Here is a 19,146-nt window from a genome sequence, read left to right as displayed (position 1 = left end):
TCCATAGTACCTGTACTCTGGACCATGTTGATGATTGACCACTGTGGAGAGAGAGAGAAACAGAATTAACATTTCAGGTCAATGGCCTGAAAGGTTAACTCTGTTTCTCTCTCCACAGACGATGCCTGACCTGCTGAGCGTTTCCAGCATTTTCTATTTCGATTTTATAGCTTGCATTTATATAACACCTTTCATGACCTCAACGTCTCAGTGCTTTAGAGCCAATGAAATACTTTTGAAGTGTAGTCACTGTTGTATTTTAGGGAAATGAGGCAGACAATTTGCATCCCACAAACTGCAATGCTATAATAACCAGATCATTTGTTTAAGTGATAGGTGGTTCAGGGATAAACATTGGCCAGGATACCGGGAGAGTTCCCTCGTTCTTCTTTGAATAGTGCCATGGAATCTTTTACATCCACTTGAGAGGCAGATGGGACCTCGGTTTAACAACTCATCTGAAAAATGGCACTTCCGAAGGTGCAGGTTAAGTTTGTATTGCCAAGTCAGTTAATTTACTCCATAACAATAAAGAAAGATTTAAAAAAATCACAACAAGAGTCACTTCAAGCCACTGTCCTGTACCACCTAGTCAGCAGCTGTGGAGCACTATTGGCAGAGGGCTGGCAGGAAGTTGCATGCTGGCCTTTTGTGCCAAGGAATGGCGCTGGGGAAACTAAAAGGCGTTTTTATTTTTAGAGTTTAATATATAAAAAGTGTTTTTAAATGTCAACCTGGTATCTTACTGTACATTGCATTTTTTGTTCTTGTTCAGGCGGTTGTGAAGATTGTACATCTGTGTATTGTTGAACCTCTTCTGAACATATTGAGAACCATACACTATGAAGTGCAATATGAAGGTAAAATACTGTGTTGGGCTGAGAAAAGAATAGCTGGGCTAAGCAACACAATGGGTTGCAGCTCGAGTTGGATTCCTAGGGGGGGGGGGGAGAGGAGGGAGGGAGGGGGGGGGGAAGGGAAGGAGAGGGGAGGGGGGGAAGGGAAGGGGAGGGATGGAGGGGGGGAAGGGAAGGGGAGAGGGGAGGGGGAAGGGAAGGGGAGGGGAGGGATGGGAGGGGGGGAAGGGAAGGGGAGGGGAGGGATGGAGGGGGGGGAAGGGAAGGGGAGAGGGGAGGGGGGGGAAGGGAAGGGGAGGGGATGGGGGGGGAAGGGGAGAGGGGGGGGAAGGAAGGGGAGGGGGGGAGGGGAGAAGGGGGAAGGAAGGGGAGGGGGGGGGAGGGGAGAAGGGGGAGGAAGGGGAGGGGGGGAAGGGGAGAAGGGAGGGGGGAAGGGGGGAGAAGGGAGGGGGGGAAGGGGAGAAGGGAGGGGGGAAGGGGGGAGAAGGGAGGGGGGAAGGGGGGAGAAGGGAGGGGGGAGGGAGGGGAGGGGGGGAGGGGAGAGGGAGGGGGGGGGAAGGGGGAGAAGGGAGGGGGGGGAGAAGGGGGGAGGGGGGGGGAGAAGGGGGGAGGGGGGGGGGAGAAGGGGGGAGGGGGGGGGAGGGGGGAGAAGGGGGGAGGGGGGAGAAGGGGGAGGGGGGGAAGGGGGGAGGGGAGGGGGGGGGAAGAGGGAGGGGAGGGGGGGGGAAGGGGGGAGAGGAGGGGGGTCGGGGGAAAGGGAGAGGCGGGGGCGGGGGAAAGGGAAGGGAGGAGGGGAGGGGGAGAGGGGAGAGAGGGGCGGGGGAAAGGGAAGGGAGGGGGAGGGAGAGAGGGGGGGGCGGGGAAAGGGAGAGGCGGGGGAAAGGGAAGGGAGGAGGGAAGGGGGAGAGGAGAGGAGGGGAGGGAAGGAGAGGGGAGAGGAGAGGGGGGAGGGGAGGGGAGAGGGAGGGGGGGAAAGAGGGGGGGGGAAGAGAGGGAAGGGAGGGGAGGAGGGAGGGAGGAGAAGGGGGGGAGGAGGAGGATCGGGAGGAGAAGGAGGGGGTCGAGGAGGAGAGGGAGGAGGAGGGGGAGAAGAGGGATAGAGGGGGGGAGGAGAGGGAGGGAGGAGAGTGAGGGGGGGAGGGGAGGGGAAGGGGGGAGAGGGAGAGCGGAAGGGGTGGGGGGAAGGGAAATGAGGATGGGAAGGGGAGGGAGGGATGGGGGGGGTGAAGGGAGGAGAGGGGGGGAAGGAGAGGGGGGGAAGGAGAGGGGGGGAGGAGTGGAGGGGAGGAGGAGTGGAGGGGAGGAGTGGAGGAGAGGGGGAGGGGAGCTCCAGTCTTCACTGAAGAAGGAGGGGAGCCAGTCGCCGACGTGGGAGAGGGGGACCCGGTCGTCGTTGAGGAGGAGGTTATCTGCCGCCACGGGAGGTCCAGCTGTCGTCGAGGAGGCCCAGACTCCGTTGTGGAGCAGAGTGGAGCCTATTATGTGGCACGTTATCAAATGCCTTTTTGGAAGTCCGTATACACCACGTCAACTGCATTGCCCTTATCAACCCTCTCCGTTACCTCATCAAAAAACTTGATCAAGTTAGCTGAACACAATTTGCCTTTAACAAATCTGTGTTGGCTTTCCATAATTAATACACAAGGGTGTAATATTTGCAATTCTCCAGTCCTCTGGCACCATTCCCATATCTGAGAACAATTGGAAGATTATGGCGAGTACTTCCACGATTTCCTCCTTAACCTCCCTCAGCATCTTAGGATGCATCCCATCCGGTCCTGATGACTTATTAACTGTAAGTTCAGGCAGCCTTTCTAGTACCTGCTCTTTAACAAATCTTATCCCATCCAGTATCTCCACTACCACCTCTTTCACTATGACTTTGTCAGTATCTTCTTCCTTGGTGAAGACAGATGCAAAATACTCATGTAGTACCTCCGCCATGCCCTCTGCCTCCATGCATAGGTATCCTTTTTGATTCCTAATCAGTCCCACCCCTCCTTACTACCTGTTTATTATTTATATGACTACAGAAGACTTTTTAATTCCCTTTTATGTTAGCTGCCAGTCTATTCTCATATGTTCTCTTTGCCCCTCTTATTTTCTTTTTCACTTCCCCTCTGAACTTTCTATATTCAGCCTGGTTCTCACTTGTATTTTCAACCGGACATTTGTCATACGCGCGCTTTTACTGCTTCCTCTTACTCTCTATCTCTTTTGTCATCCGGGGAGCTCTAGCTTTAGTTGCCTTACCTTTCCCCTCGTGGGAATGTACCTCGATTGTACCCGAACCATCCCCTCTTTAAGCAGCCTATTGTTCGATTACAGTTTTGCCTGACAATCTTTGATTCCAATTTCCCTGGGCCAGATCAGTTCTCAATGCACTGAAATTTGCCATCCTCCAATGAAGTATTTTTACTCTAGATTGCTCCCTGTCCTTTTCCATAGCTAATCTAAATCTTATGATACTGTGATCACTGTTCCCTAAATGTTCCCCTACTGACACTTGCTCCACTTGACCCAACTCATTCCCCAGAACCAGATTCAGCAATGCCTCCTTCCTCATTGGGGTGGAAACGTACTGATCAAGACAGTTCTCCTTCCCTTCATAAAATCTTCCCATCTCTACCCTTTACACTATTACTATCCCAGTCTATATTAGGATAATTGAAGACCCCCATTATCGCTGCTCTGAAAGTTCTTGCACCTCGCTGTAATTTCCCTGCAAATTTGCTCCTCTATATCTTTCCCATTAGATGGTGGCCAATAGAATAGGCCTAGTGGTGTAATGTCAGCTCTATTATTTTTTTTAACTCTAACCAAATAGATTCTGTCCTTGACCCCTCCAGGAATCCTCTCTCTCCAGCACTGTAACATTCTCCTTAACCAATACTGCCACCCACCTTCTTTCTTTCCTTCCCCATCTTACCTGAACACCTTATATCCAGGAATATTCAATACCCAATCCTGCCCTTTTTTGAACCAGGACTCCGTTATTGCCACGACATCATATTCCCATGTGGTTATTTGCGCCTGCAGCTCACCAACCCTATTTACCATGCTTCGTGCATTAACACACAACTGTAAACCTGTCTTAGACCTTCTTGTATTCTCTTAGTCTGACCCCACCTTACTATTTCTTACTCTGGTGCTATCTATCTCTCCCCTTTTCCTTTGTGCACTTTGTTTCTCCTTTCTAATGCTACATCCTGGTGCCCAGCCCTCTACCAAATTTGTTTAAATCCTCCCCAGCAGCACTAGCAACCCCGCCCCCCCACCCCGCAAGCATATTGGTTCCAACTTTGTTGAGGTGCAACCCGTCCGGCCTGTACGGGTCCCACCTCCCCCAGAACCAGTCCCAATATCCCAGGAATCTGAATTGCTCCCTCCTGCACCATCTCTCCAGCCACGCATGCATCTGCTCCATCCTCCTATTTCTATACTGAAAGGAATCCGTGTTTAAAAAAATTAAGGTGTTCTTGTGTTACATGTAATAATTACTGTTCTTTAGCGATTGAATTGATCAAGACACTCCTGAATTATGAAGTACGACAGGCTTTGCTGGAAGGAATTGTTGCACGTCTTAATCCATCAATGAGTGACATAAAGAATCGACCAAAAATTCTTGATGGTAAGAAAGAACAATGCAAAAAACCCCAGGTGTAACTCTAAAGTACTGAGTCATATCAAATCAACAATGGTCAACCTGAATGTTTGAACAATTGTACAGGGTATTTTAGTATTTTTGGCAAAACAAGTTCAGTAGAATAAGTAGCATTGGATCACTATCCCAAAGGCAGTCATGTGAGTAAAACATCAGGTAAAACTTTGTAAAGTGAGACAAGGACTGTTATGTGTTAGTGCAATCAGAAAGTATGTGAGTATTAGCATGGCACACCATAGGTAATACATTTGATTTAGTCTCAGTTAGGGACACTGGAACTTAAATGTCCCAGTTTCATAAATTTGAATCTGTGCTCAATTTTAGGTTATACTAAATATAAAATACTCAAAGTCTGATTTTTATAATACTTTAGGAATCCATTATGGCACTTTAAAATATAACAATATCGTAGAGTTTGCAATTTGTGCTGTAAGTTTGGCTCAGTTGTTACCACTCTTGCCAGTTATTAGTTGTGGGTACAAGCCTCCCTCTAGGTTTTGATCATGTAATGAGTACTGAGGGAGTGCTAATTGTCAAAAGTGCGATCCTTTAGATAAGCTTTTGAACCAGTGGTTCAACTATGCATCAAAGATCTGTGCTGAAGGGCAAAGTGCTCTCCCCATGTTAACAATCCCCCAGCCCTCTGCCCCCTCAACCAACCCGACCAAAAAATAGACTAGCCAGTCAGTATATCAACGACAGTTAGCATTTACATCATCAATGGCCTAATGCAGGTTCTGGCTCAATTTTCCCTTCTCTAAACGACTCTGTCTTGTGCTTCTCCATACGATCTCCTGTTCTCCAGGTAGTCCAGAAGCATCCACACATCCATCACCTCTTTCAACATACCATCCCCTCTCAGCAATTAATTTGACTTTTTATGATGACAATCAAATTACTTTCTTCTTGTATCATTGCTAACACCACCTCATTAGTTTTCTTGTCGATCCATTTTACTTCTGCAGGTGTCTTCAAACCCACATCTCCAAGCTCTTTAGAAGCCAGACCTCCTCTTTCGTCAGCATCCATGTTTCAGCAGCACATGCTATATCAAACTCCTCACTAATCTATTCTTCAGTTTTCTAGTCAGTCTTCTATTAAATGCAACTTTTCCCCTTATTCCAATATTATTCTGTTCTTGCTCTTAACCCTCTTGTAAATAATCTGAGCATAATGTTTGCGGCATGTGGAATCAACTTGATGGTATGAAACTTGTCACATTTGTTCGCATATTTTCCCCAGAGGTATTATGATGATTTTCACGAAATAGTCTGGCCATTCCCCTTTCAAGTACATAGCTGTACACAACTCGACAATTTCAGTGTTGCCTCCTCCCCCATATTTTTCGCTAATTCTGCTGGAATCTTATCAATGGCTGTGGACTTTCCATTCATGAGTTCACTTATTGCAACCCTCACAATACTATCAACTTCCAGCTCCTCTACCTTCCCTATTTCAGTGTTAACTAACTTTTCCTCTTTGGTATATAATTCTTCAACATATTCTTACTATTATGTATGTAACCCTTGGCAACCTGTATCACACCACCACCAGAGGGCCTACCTGTTGGAATCCTAAGGGATCCCACGCTGTACCAACACTCGAGTTTAATTAAAGGAGCTAAGGTCACACTTACTCATTGCCTACAGTACTCAGTTGTATCACTTTAGCATGAGCGTAACAATTGGCGACGCGATAACGAACAACCACGCGAAAATGCAAAGAACTGTTGGTATCCTGGAGAAATTCTCAGAAGGGGATGATTGGGAGGCCTTCATGGAGCGACTCGACCAATACTTCATGGCCCAACGAGCTGGAAGGGGACGAGAACGCTGCCAAATGAAGGGCGATCCTCCTTATCGTCTATGGGGCAACAACCTATGGCCTCATGCAAAATCTTCTAGCTCTGGTGAAACCAACAACCAAATCCTATGAAAAACTGTGTACGCTGGTCCGGGAGCACCTAAATCCAAAGGAAAGCGTTTTGATGGCAAGGTATCGGTTCTACATGCGTCAATGGTCGGAAGGCCAGGAAGTAGCGAACTACGTCGCCGAACTAAGGCGCCTTGCAGGACATTGCAAATTCGATGGATTCCTTGAATAAATGCTGAGCGACATTTTTGTGCTTGGCATTGGCCATGAGGTTATCCTTCGCAAACTATTGACTGTTGAAACACCGAATCTGAGCAAGCCATAACAATAGCCCAGGCATTTATGTCCACCAGCGATAACACCAAACAAATTTCGCAGCATAAAGAGGTTTCGGCTAGTACTGTACACAAAATAACATCGTTTTCAAGCAGGAATGCATATAGCAGAACTTACACACCGGCAGCTGCACGACCTCAGATGACCCAGAGTCCGCCATCAATCGTTAATGCGAGGTAGTTAACACCTTGTTGGCGCTGTGGAGGTGATCATCGGGCCCATCAATGCCGCTTCAAAGACTATGCGTGCAAAGGCTGCAGAAAATGGGACACCTCCAGTGAATGTGCAGACGAGCTGCAAACCACCACGTTTCAGAGGAAGATTGATCCGTGGTAGATCAGGCTGAACTAGAGACTCGAACTGAGGAGGCAGAAGTGTATGGGGTACACACCTTCACCACGAAATGTCCACCGATCATGTCAAAAGTTGAACTGAATGGAATTCCAGTATCCATGGAACTGGACACTGGTGCGAGTCAGTCTACAATGAGCAAAAAAGCCTTCAACAGGCTGTGGAGCATCAAGGCACACAGGCCCAAGCTTAGCCCCATTCACACCAAGCTAAGAACTTGCACCAAAGAGCTGATCCCTGTTATTGGCAGCACAGAAGGAAAAGTCTCCTATGATGGAGCAGTGCACAAACTCCCACTATGGATTGTGCCAGGGGATGGCCCCACACTGTTTGGCAGAAGCTGGCTGGGAAAAATCTGCTGGAACTGGGACGACATCCGAGCGCTTTCGTCCATCGACGATGCCTCATGTGCAGATTCCCGTCGTTGTTTGAGCCAGGCATTGGAAGTTTCTCGGGGGCGAAGATGCAGATCCACTTGGTTCCTGGTACCTGGCCCATCCACCACAAGGCATGGGCGGTACCATATATGATGCAAGAGAAAGTGGAAATTGAGCTGGACAGGCTACAGCGAGAAGACATGTAGAAGACCCCTACATGTGTTACTGCGCAAGGGAGACGGCTGGGTATGGGGGAAATCACAAGAGGCTGCTTTTGAGAGAGCCAGAAATCTGTTATGTTCCAACAAATTGCTTGTTCTGTATAATCCATGTAAACAATTAGTGCTAGCTTGCGATGCATCGTCATACGGGGTCGGGTGTGTGCTACAACAGGCTAATGAATCGGGAACATTGCAACTGGTCGCCTATGCATCCAGGAGTTTCTCCAAGGCCAAAAGGGCCTACAGCATGATTGAAAAAGAAGCTCTGATGCGCGTTTACGGGGTGAAAAAAATGCACCAGTATCTGGTCTCAAGTTTGAGCTAGAAACTGAGCATAAGCTGCTCATATCGCTATTCTCAGAGCAAAGGGATCAACACCAATGCCTCTGCCCTCATCCAAAGATGGGCGCTCATGCTGTCGGCATACAACTATGTAACCCGCCACAGACCAGGCACCGAGAACTGCGCTGATGCTCTCAGTCAGCTACCATGGCCCACTACCAGGGTGGAAATGGCACAGCCTGCCGACTTGCTCATGGTGATGGATGCATTCGAAAACAGCCCACCAGATCAGGACCTGGACCAACCAGGATCCTTTACTGTCCCTGGTTTAAAAAAAAACTGTGTCCTCCATGGGAGCTGGTCCAGCGTTTCAGAGGCACAAAGATGAAATGTCCATACAGGCGGACTGTCTTTTGTGGGGTAATCGTGTGGTTTTGCCCAAGAAAGACAAGGAAACGTTCATACGCGACCTACACAGTACCCACCCAGGCATAGTAATGATGAAAGCCATAGCCAGATCCCATGTTTGGTGGCCTGGCATCGACTCGGACTTAGTCATGTGTGTGCCAATGCAACACTTGCTCTCAACTGAGCAATGGACCCAGAGAGGCACCGCTAAGTTTGTGGTCATGGCCCTCTAAACCGTGGTCGAGGATCCACATTGACTTTGCGGGCCCATTCCTGGGCAAAATGTTCTTGGTTGTTGTGGATGCTTATTCAAAATGGATTGCAAGTGTAATAATGTCTGTAAGCGCATCCACTGCCACCATCAAAAGCCTACGAGCCATGTTTGCCACACACTGCCTGCTGGATGTCCTTGTCAGCGACAATGGACCGTGTTTCACCAGTGCTGAATTCAAGGAATTCATGACCCGCAATGGGATCAAGTATGTCACATCTGCCCCGTTCAAGCCCGCATCCAATGGCCAGGCAGAACGGGCAGTCCAAACCATCAAGCAAAGCTTGAAAAATGTGTGGAAGGGCTCCGTGCAGACCCGCCTGTCCCGAGTCCTGCTCAGCTACCGCACCAGACTCCACTCGCTCACCGGGGTTCCCCCAGCTGAGCTGCTCATGAAAAGGGCGCTCAAAACGAGGCTCTCTTGTCCACCCTGATCTTCATGATCACGTCGAGGACAGGCGGCATCAACAAAGCAAGTACCATGATCGAGCAAACTTGTCACGCGATATTGAAGTCAGTGGCATTGTGTTTGTACTCAACTATGGACATGGTCCCAAATGGCTTGCTGGCACGGTCATAGCCAAAGAAGGGAGTAGGGTGTTTCAGTTCAAATTGGCCAATGGACTAACGTGCAGAAAGCATTTGGACCAAACCAAATTGCAGTTCACAAACAGTCACGAGCAACCCGAAGAGAACACCACCAACTTCGACCCTCCAACACACACACAAGTGGTAACCGTCATCACGGTTGACCACGAAGCTGAACTCGCCATCCCCAACAGCCTGGCAAGGCCAGCTGCTCAGCAGCCCAGCGAAGAACCAACCAACTCACCCACACCTGCATTTATACCGAGACGATCGACAAGGGAGCGAAAAGCCCCAGATCGTCTCGCCCTGTAAATAAGCGTACTATTGACTTTGGGAGGGAGTGACGTTATGTATGTAACCCTTGGCAACCTGTATCACACCACCACCAGAGGGCCTACCTGTTGGAATCCCAAGGGATCCCAGCATCCCTTGGGAGCACTGTATATAAGCAGGCTTCCCACGCTGTACCAACACTCTGGAGTTTAATTAAAGGAGCTAAGGTCACACTTTATTATGAGCGTAACACTTACCATTTATTTATTTCTTCTTCAATTGGGTCAGTCAATAGTTGTCCATCTTTATTTTGGATTGCTTTAACTAATTTCTTCTCTGTTTGTTTAAATCATCTATTCCCCTCATTCTCGCATACAAAAGATTACTCTGCCTCTCATATCCAGATGTCTCTAGCTTTATTAGTCTCTCACCTGAGCTTATTGTTCAACCTCCTGTACATTTTATTTGCCTCCTCTGTGTTCACCTTTTGGTAAGCTGAGGTTTCTTGAGGGTGGAGGATGGGATGCTAGCTAGGAGAGCATTGCAATAGTTTAGTCTGGAGGTGACAGAAGCATGGGTGAGGGTTTCAGCAGCAGATGGGATGAAGCATGGGTGGAGATGTGCAGTGTTCGAGATGGATGTAAGCAGTGTTTGTGATGGAGGGAATATAGGATCGGAAGCTTAGCTTGGGGTCAAATAGTACAATGAGACTGTGAACAGCCTGATACAATGGTCGAGGAGGAGGTTGGAATCGGTGGAGAGAATGGGCTGGGGCGGGTGACGGAGGGGGTGGGGGTGGGGGTGGGTCAAAGACAATGGCTTCCGTTTTCCTGATTGAGTAGAGGGAAATTACAACTCATCCAGGACTGGATGTCGGACAAGCTGGCTGACAACACACAGGCAGTGAAGGCATCGATAGAGGTTTGTGGGGAGGTAGATCTGGGTGTTGCTCGCGTACATCTGAACCTGACTTCAGTTCTTCGATTATATCGCCGAAGGGCATCATCTAGATGAGAAATATGAAAGGGCCAAGGATAGATCCTTGGGGGCCTCAAGTGATAACGGTGTGGATGCAGGAGGAGAAGCCATTGCTGGAGATGCTTTGGCTATGACTGGATATGTAAGAGTGCAACCAAATGAGGGTAGTCCCAGTCAACTGGATAGTAGAGGAGAGGCGTTGGAGGAGGATGATGTGGTTGACCGTGTCAAAGGCTGCAGAATGGTTGAAGAACAGTAATAGAGGATATAATTTGTGACTTTGATTAGTGTTGTTTCAGTGCTGTGGCAGGGGTACCTAATTGGAGAGATTCAAACAGGGAGTTGCAAGAAAGGTGGGCACTCATTCAGGAGGTGACAACACCTAAATTGTTTGCCTGTAGGTAGTACCGGTGAAACGTCCCGAATCCAGAACTCCGAAAACCGGAATTGTCAGGAAACCAGATATTTTGCGCATAGCTGATGGAGTCATTTGGCATTATTATCCGAATACCGGACTTTTGAGGCAAAACTCAAAATCCGGCACGGATTCAGCCAAGGATTCCAGATTTGGGGTTTTGCCAGATTTTGGACCTCACTGCTCAAAACCTGGCATGGATTCGGTCGAGGATTCTGGATTTCAGACTATTGATTTTCTTGTCTGAAATACAGAAAAACCCCAAAACTGGAATGAACTTGGTCCCGAGGATTCCGGAATTTGTACCTGTACCATAAAAGAACTATGTGCCCACAGTCTGTCCTAAATCAACATCTACAAGTGCAAATTTTCCAACAGAAGTCATTGGGAACTGCGATGCATTCCTTCCCTAACCAAGTAGTACTGAAGTGAATTATACTACCCTACAAAGATCAGATAGTAAACCGAGAACCTACTGGTCTTTATAGCTCAGCTACACATTGCTTTTACCAACTGAGCCATCTGGAGAGCTGTTACTTTGTTTTCTCTAACACAAAGATGTATTAACGCCTGGAAATAATTTTCACATTCAATTTTTAATTTATAAATTTAGTATAACTTAAATTCAATCAAATGATACAATTTTATTTGCATCTAATTGTATTGTGTTCCTAACACAGATGAGACTGCACACAGGGTGGATATTAAGACACTCCAGAGTGAGGAACAGGCCTTGGGGGCCGGCTTATATACAGAGCTCCCAAGAGATGCTGGGATCCCTTGGGACTTCAGGGGATGCGCTCCCTGATGGGAGTACATGCTTTACAGATACACAACATCACATCCCCCCCCACCCCCCCGCCCCTGCCAAAGTCAAAGTGAAAACTATTTACAAGGTGAGGCGGTCAGGAGCCTTTCCCGGTGGACCGCCTCGGTACAAATGTCTGTTCTGGTGTGTTGCCTGTGCCCTCGCTGGGCTGGCGTGTTGTTGGCCCTGCAGGGCTGCTGGGTGAGCCTGGCCTTGCTGGGATGTTGGGCGTGATGGGTTCAATTTCCTGGTCCGGGGTGGTGTCGATCCTTTGGGTGTGTGTTGTGGGCTCAAAAAAGGAGGTGTCTGCTGTGGGTTGTTCAGGGCAGTCTGTGAACCGCAGCCTCGTTTGGTCCAGGTGCTTTCTGCAAATTTGTCCATTGTCTAGTTTGACTACAAACACACGACTCCCTTCTTTAGCTAATCACCATGCCCACGATCCAGTTGGGACCATGTCCATAGTTTAGCACATACACAGGGTCATTCAGATCAATTTCCCGTGATACAGTGGCGCGACCATCGTTTACATTTTGTTGCTGCCGCCTGGTCTCTACCTGATCATACAGGTTGGGGTGAACCAGCGAGAGTCTAGTTTTAAGTGTCCTTTTCATGAGTAGCTCAGCCGGGGGCACCCCTGTGAGCGAGTGGGGTCTCGTGCGGTAGTTGAGCTGTACTCTGGACAGGCGGGTTTGGAGTGAGCCTTCTGTGACTCGTTTAAGGCTCTGTTTGATGGTTTGTACTGCCTGCCCATTGGAGGTTGGTTTAAACGGGGCCGAGGTGACATGTTTGATCTCATTGCGGGTCTCATTTCAATTCGGCACTGGTGAAACATGGCCCATTGTCACTGACCAGTATGTCAGGCAGGCCGTGGGTGGCAAACATGGCTGTCAGGCTTTCAGTGGTGGCGGTGCTTCCCGACATTATTTCACATTCAATCCAGTTTGAAAAAGCATCCACCACCACCAGGAACATTTTACCTAAAAATGGGCCCGCATAGTCAACATGGATCCTCAACCATGGTCTGGAGGGCCAGGACCACAAACTTAGTGGTGCCTCTCTGGGCACGTTACTCAACTGAGCACACACGCTGCATTGCCATACACAGGACTCTAAGTCAGAGTCGATACGGGGCCACCACACATGGGATCTGGCTATCACTTTCATCATTATTATACCCTGGTGTGTGCTGTGGTGATCCGAGATGAACGTCTCCCTGCCCTTTTTGGGTAGCACTATGCGGTTACCCCACATCAGGCAGTCTGCCTGAATGGACAGCTCGTCCTTTCGCCGCTGGAACGGCTTGATTAACTCTTGCATTTCAACGGGGATGCTGGCCCAGCTCCCATGCAGTACACTGATTTTTACTCGGGACAGCAGAGGATCTTGGCTGGTCCAAGTCCTAATCTGGAGGGCCATGACAGGTGATTTATCATTTTCAAACACTTCCATGACCATCAACAAGTCTGCAGGCTGCGCCATTTCCACCCCCGTGGTGGGCAATGGTGGCCGACTGAGAGCATCCGCAGTTCTCGGTGCCTGGCCTGTGGCGGATGGTATAGTTATATGCTGATAGCGCGAGTGCCCACCTTTGTATGCAGGCTGAGGCATTAGTATTTATCCCCTTGTTTTCAGCGAACAGGGATATGAGGGGCTTGTGATTGGTTTCCAGCTCAAATTTGAGGCCAAACAGATACTGATGCATTTTCTTTACCCCAAACACACACGCTAATGCCTCTTTCTCAATCATGCTGTAGGCCCTCTCTGCCTTAGACAAACTCCTGGAGGCATAGGCGACAGGTTGCAACTTACCCGCAACGTTAGCTTGTTGTAATACATACCCGACTCCGTACGACGACGCATCACATGCGAGCACAAGTCTTTTACACGGGTTATACAATACAAGCAGCTTGTTGGAGCATAAAATGTTTCTGGCTTTCTCAAAAGCAATTACTTGTTTTTTTTTTCCCATACCCAGTATGCAATAACACATGTAGGGCCTCTAAGAGTGTGGTTAACCCCGGTAGGAAGTTACCAAAATAGTTGAGTCCCTGGAACGACCGCAGCTATGTGGCCTGGGCACATTCCTGATAGCCTCTGTCTTGGCGTCTGTGGGCCGAATGCCGTCTGCTGCGATCTTTCTCCCCAAAAACTCCACTTCTGTTGCCATGAAGACGCATTTCGACCTCTTCAGCCGCAGCCCTACACAATCCAGTCGCTGGAGGACCTCCTCCAGGTTTTGTAGGTGATCGACAGTGTCCTGACCCGTGACCAATATGTCGTCCTGAAAAACCACCGTGCGTGGTACCGACTTAAGTAGGCTCTCCATGTTTCTCTGGAAGATCGCTGCAGCCGACCGAATTCCAAACTGGCATCTGTTGTAGATGAACAGTCCCTTGTGTGTCTTGATGCAGGTGAGGCCCTTCGAAGACTCCTCCAGCTCCTGCGTCACGTAGGCCGAAGTCAGGTCGAGCTTGGTGAACGTCTTGCCTCCTGCCAGCGTCGCAAATAGGTCGTCTGCCTTGGGCAGCGGGTATTGGTCCTGTAGCGAGAAACGATTAATAGTTACTTTATAATCGCTGCAAATCCTGACCGTGCCATCACTTTTGAGTACTGGAACAATCTGGCTGGCCCATTTGCTGAATTCCACTGGGGAGATGATGCCCTCGTGTTGCAGCCTGTCCAGCTCGATTTCCACTCTCTCCCTCATCATGTGAGGTACCGCTCGCGCCTTGTGGTGAATGGGTCGTGCCTCAGGAACCAAGTGGATCCGCACCTTTCCCTCGGAAAAGTTTCCAGTGCCTGGCTCAAAAAGGGAAGGAAATTTGTTAAGAACCTGGGTAGATGAGGCTTCATCGACATGTGATAGCGCTCGGATGTCATCCCAATTCCAGCAGATTTTGCCCAGCCAGCTCCTTCCAAGCAATGTGGGGCCATCGCTCGGGATAATCCGGAGTGGCATTTCGTGCACCGTGCCCTCGTAGGTGACCTTGACCATGGTGCTGCCCAGGACAGTGATGGGCTCTTTGGTGTCCGTTCTCCGTTTCGTGTGGATGGGGCTCAGGGCTGGTCTGAGTGCCATGTTGCACCACAGTCTCTCAAACATCTTTTTACTCATGGATTGGATGGTGCCAGTGTCCAGTTCCATGGCTACGGGTAAGCCATTCAAGTTTACATTTAGCATTATAGGTGGACATTTCATCAAAAATGTGTGCACCCCGTGTACTTCAGCATCTGCCGCCTCTTTCTGAGGCTTGAAATTGCTTTGATCCACCATGGACCGATCTTCCTCTGCCACGTGGTGGTTAGCAGGTTTTGCAGAGCTTGCAGCTTGTCTGCAAGCTCGTTGGAGGTACCCCATTGTTCCACAGCTCTTGCAAACATACCCTTTGAAGCAGCATGAATAGGCTGAATGGAAGCTTCCACAACACCAACAAGGTGTGAATTGCCTTGCATTCATCCTTTGTTGGGGACTCTGGGTCACCTGAGGCCTGCTGGCAGTTGCAGACTCGTGGTTTCTGCCCTGTACATTTCTGCTCGCAAATACAGTTCCAGTTAATTTATGAACATTGCTAGCATTTGTGTGCTGAGAGATTTATTTGGTGTTATCACTGGTGGACATAAACTCCTGTGCTATCGCAATGGCCTTACTGAAGGTCGGTATCTCTACAGTCAAAAGTTTTCGTAGGATGGTCTCGTGGCCAATGCCCAGTACAAAAAAGTCTCTGAGCATCTGCTCCAGGTAGCCATCAAACTCACATTGTCCTGCAAGTCGCCTTAGATTGTGACGTAGCTCGCCATTTCCTGACCTTCAGATCTCTGGCACGTGTAGAACCGATACCGCGCCATCAGCACGCTCTCCCTTGGGTTAAGATGCTCCCGAACCAGTACACAGCTCCTCATATGACTTATCTGTGGGTTTCACCAAAACCAGCAGATTCTTCATGAGGCTGTAGGTCGGTGCCCCGTAGACCGTGAGGAGGACCGCTCTCCTTTTTGCAGTGCTTCCTTCTCCATCCAGCTCGTTGGCTACAAAGTACTGGTCTAGCCGTTCGACATAGGCTTCCCAGTCCTCACCCTCCGAGAACTTCTCCAGGATGCCCACAGTTTGCTGCATCTTTGCGTTGGATTCGTATACACTTCGCCAGTTATTGTGTTCCTAACACAGATGAGACTGCACACAGGGAGGTTAAAGTAACAGTGACCTCAGTCTTTATTAAGACACTCCAGAGTGAGGAACAGGCCTTAGGGGCTGGCTTATATACAGTGCTCCTAAGGGATGCTGTGATCCCTTGGGACTTCAGGGGATGCGCTCCCTGGTGGTGGAACATGGGCGTGCATGCTTTACAGATACATAACATCTTGTGTCTAAAATTTCTTAAGACAGTAATTTGGTTTTACATTTTAGATGAATCCACAGCAAACCTTGCAGAATCCATACCTTTGTTTGTACAGCAAGCTGCGGCAGGAAAAGTTATAGGGTAAGTCATGTGACAAATAATTTTATTAAAGACAAAATCCAAGTGCATTTCTGCATGTCCACTAATATTGCAAATCATTGTAATTGAGCAACAGCTAACAAACCAAGGAAAATGTAATGGTATACTGACCAATCTGTGGCGTTTCTCACAGGGAGTTGGCGGATACTCTGTTTTATGACATTAGGGGTGTTTAAGCCATGCAAGAGATAACATCTTGATGTAAGATTCTGTTTGAAATTTTTACATTATTGTTTAATTTCTTATTTTGGATTCCAGAAATTTCAGTTACTGGGAAACAAAATGATGGATTTTTTTTCAAAAAACATTTGGCGAGATCCAATTATAAAATATTGATATTGGATTTTCCCATTAGAAGTGTTTACATAGCCATTTCCATTGTAAATGTTGACATGAAAAGTGTTACAAGAAGTAACTCTTTGGATAGGATGTGCATACCATATACAAGATTAATTTATCAATAAATTGATTGAAAGGGCTGATTCTATACTTTTAGCAGGGAGCAGCACATGCAGGTACTACATGGTGAAAATTCATGGGCACACAGTTCATATATTCCATCCATTTTTAATGTATTTCCTATTGGAAGCAAAGACTTGGCCTTCAAAGATCTTTTTGACATACTGGTAAATGAAGGTCACAGTTCAAACGAGAGCATTGTGTAGGGAGGTTACTGTATCCACATTCAATATTGTTGACAAAGAAGTCAGTTATCTGAGCAATTTATAAAATAGACACAGTCTGCCTCATAGTTCCATAATTTATCATCTTTTTAAATATTCCTTTCTCTCTTTAGATAGAAACATAGAAAATAGGTGCAGGAGTAGGCCATTCGGCCCTTCGAGCCTGCACCACCATTCAACAAGATCATGGCTGATCATTCCCTCAGTACCCATTTTCTGCTTTCTCTCCATGGCCCTTGATCCCCTTAGCCATAAGAACATAATAACATAAGAATTAGGAACAGGAGTAGATCCTAACACATCACACGCCCTTCGCATGCTGAAACAATGGGCAGTAACATGCCATCAGGCTTAGCTATATCGTTCTTGAATCAGAAGAAGTTGGGGAAGGGAGGCATGGTCAACTCTCCTGGCTCTAAGATCTTAGGAGATTGGTTTGGGGAACTTCAACTTAGTTTTTACTGTAGGAGGGCACCAAACTTTCAATAATAGTGTGGATAGGAAAAATTTCACACCACTGCACTAGGAAATGTTCTTTTGAGTGTGTGGTTAAAGTACATATTGACACAATAAAGAGTGCATTGCTCTGCATCTGGCTACTGTTATATCTGACCTAGGATGCTTGATGCCAACAGTCACAAAAGTGTTCTATTTCCAAGCATTGACATCCAGATGAGAACTTTATTTTTTTTGGTGGGAGAAATAAAAGTAAAAGTATTAATTCATTCTAATTGTAGAATTTGTAATGATCTTGTATCTGTTTTATTACCCTATGCCTTTCACAGTATGGTCATTCAGGAATCTGCTGAGATAGCTGAGGAATTACTGCAGCTCAGAGTGGTGCATTGCCTCATGATTGCTATGGGGAACATGGAACATGCGGACAGCCAAAAACAGGCTAGTTTGGCATTGGAAGTAAGTATATCATTATGGGAGTAATTTTTCAAGTCTGTGCAGCTTGTAGGGAGCTTCACTTGTCAGCAGTTGGGAAATGATGAGAACTGAGCCCATGATTTCCCAATATGTGCTGCTCGTGAAGGAATATCCCTGCCAGCAGTGCAAAATCAGCATAACCATCACTTCCATCTCAGAGGATAACTTTAAAGGACAGGTGAACCCATGTTCCAATAACTGTTCAGTGATTATATTCATTCATGATAAAAAAAAATTTATTGGATGCACAGTACAGCAATTAAAGGTGAAGAAAACAAATCAGTTAGAAACTGGACCAAAACGTTTTTAAATGTATTTTCAAAGTACTGATTAGAAAATGCTAAAACATAGATTTGTTAATTTTGATGATGGAAATATTTAAATTTCCATTTGAATACAAGCATGTTCCCCAGATGGCTCATTAGGTGATCTTTCTGTATGCAAATTGGCTGTCACGTTTCCCTACAGTACAACAGTGACACTTCAAAAGTACTTCATTGGCTGTGATGCACTTGGGAATTCCTGAGATGTTGAAAGCTGCTATCTAAATGCAAGTTCTTACTTTCTTAACGGTCCATTACCATTATTATGAAATTGATCTAATTCAGTCAAAATGTTCAATATCCTATCAGGTGCGGTAGTGTAGTAGATATGTTACTGGATCAGTAATCCAGAGGCTTGGACTAATAATCCAGTGGGTGTGAGTTCAAATCCCACCATGGCAGTTTGAGAATTCAGTTTAAAAATTTCAGTAAAAGTGACTATGAAGCTATTGAAACATCATAAAAAGCTCAATAGTTTGCTTTTAGGGAAGGACAGCCTGTCTGGGCTCACACGTTAAAAAATTGTGCTACCCAAAGGCTGCCAGTATCCATACAGCAACAGGGAGAAAATTAAAGAAAAAAACAAATTTGGAAACCAGTAAATAAAAGCATCACGACAGTTTCCATCATGTCATGAATTCAGGTACAAGAGGCTGTCATCACAAATGGCCTGAATATTTAGGGAATAGAAGCCGTTGTGGTCCATATAAATATATTTGGGGGACACAGTGCCACATGGGTGCCAATCAATAGCCCTAACAACCCTGGGGAATGCAGCAATTCTGAAAAAGTTGATGACCTGTGTGTGGGAGGATTGTCATAAGAACATAAGAAATAGGAGCAGGAGTAGGCCATTCAGCCCTTCGAGCCTGCTCTGTCATTCAATGAGATCATGACTGATCTTCGACCACAATTCCACTTTCCTGCACTATTGCCACATCCCTTGATTCCCTTAATATCTAAAAATCTATTGATCTCTGTCTTGAATATACTCAATGACCCTGAAATTA

At 47.2% G+C, this 19,146-nt stretch overlaps 1 protein-coding gene across 3 annotated transcripts in view; it reads left to right on the top strand.

Annotated features, from left to right (window-relative positions):
• Positions 1–19,146, top strand: part of LOC139268542 (armadillo-like helical domain containing protein 1) — a 65,675-nt gene that overhangs the window by 19,299 nt on the left and 27,230 nt on the right. For all 3 annotated transcript variants that reach the window (XR_011594052.1, XM_070886851.1, XM_070886850.1), the window contains exons 6-9: positions 776–860; positions 4,369–4,488; positions 16,107–16,179; positions 17,666–17,795. Coding sequence is in view for 2 of the 3 variants with exons in the window: in XM_070886851.1 (XP_070742952.1) it covers positions 776–860; positions 4,369–4,488; positions 16,107–16,179; positions 17,666–17,795 (408 nt within the window). In the remaining variant the exon portion in view is untranslated. The remainder of the gene's footprint in view (positions 1–775; positions 861–4,368; positions 4,489–16,106; positions 16,180–17,665; positions 17,796–19,146) is intronic.

Source organism: Pristiophorus japonicus, chromosome 8 (genome assembly GCF_044704955.1).
Source record: "Pristiophorus japonicus isolate sPriJap1 chromosome 8, sPriJap1.hap1, whole genome shotgun sequence".
NCBI classification, from domain to species: Eukaryota; Metazoa; Chordata; class Chondrichthyes; family Pristiophoridae; genus Pristiophorus; species Pristiophorus japonicus.
This window is presented reverse-complemented; position numbering and strand designations above follow the sequence as displayed.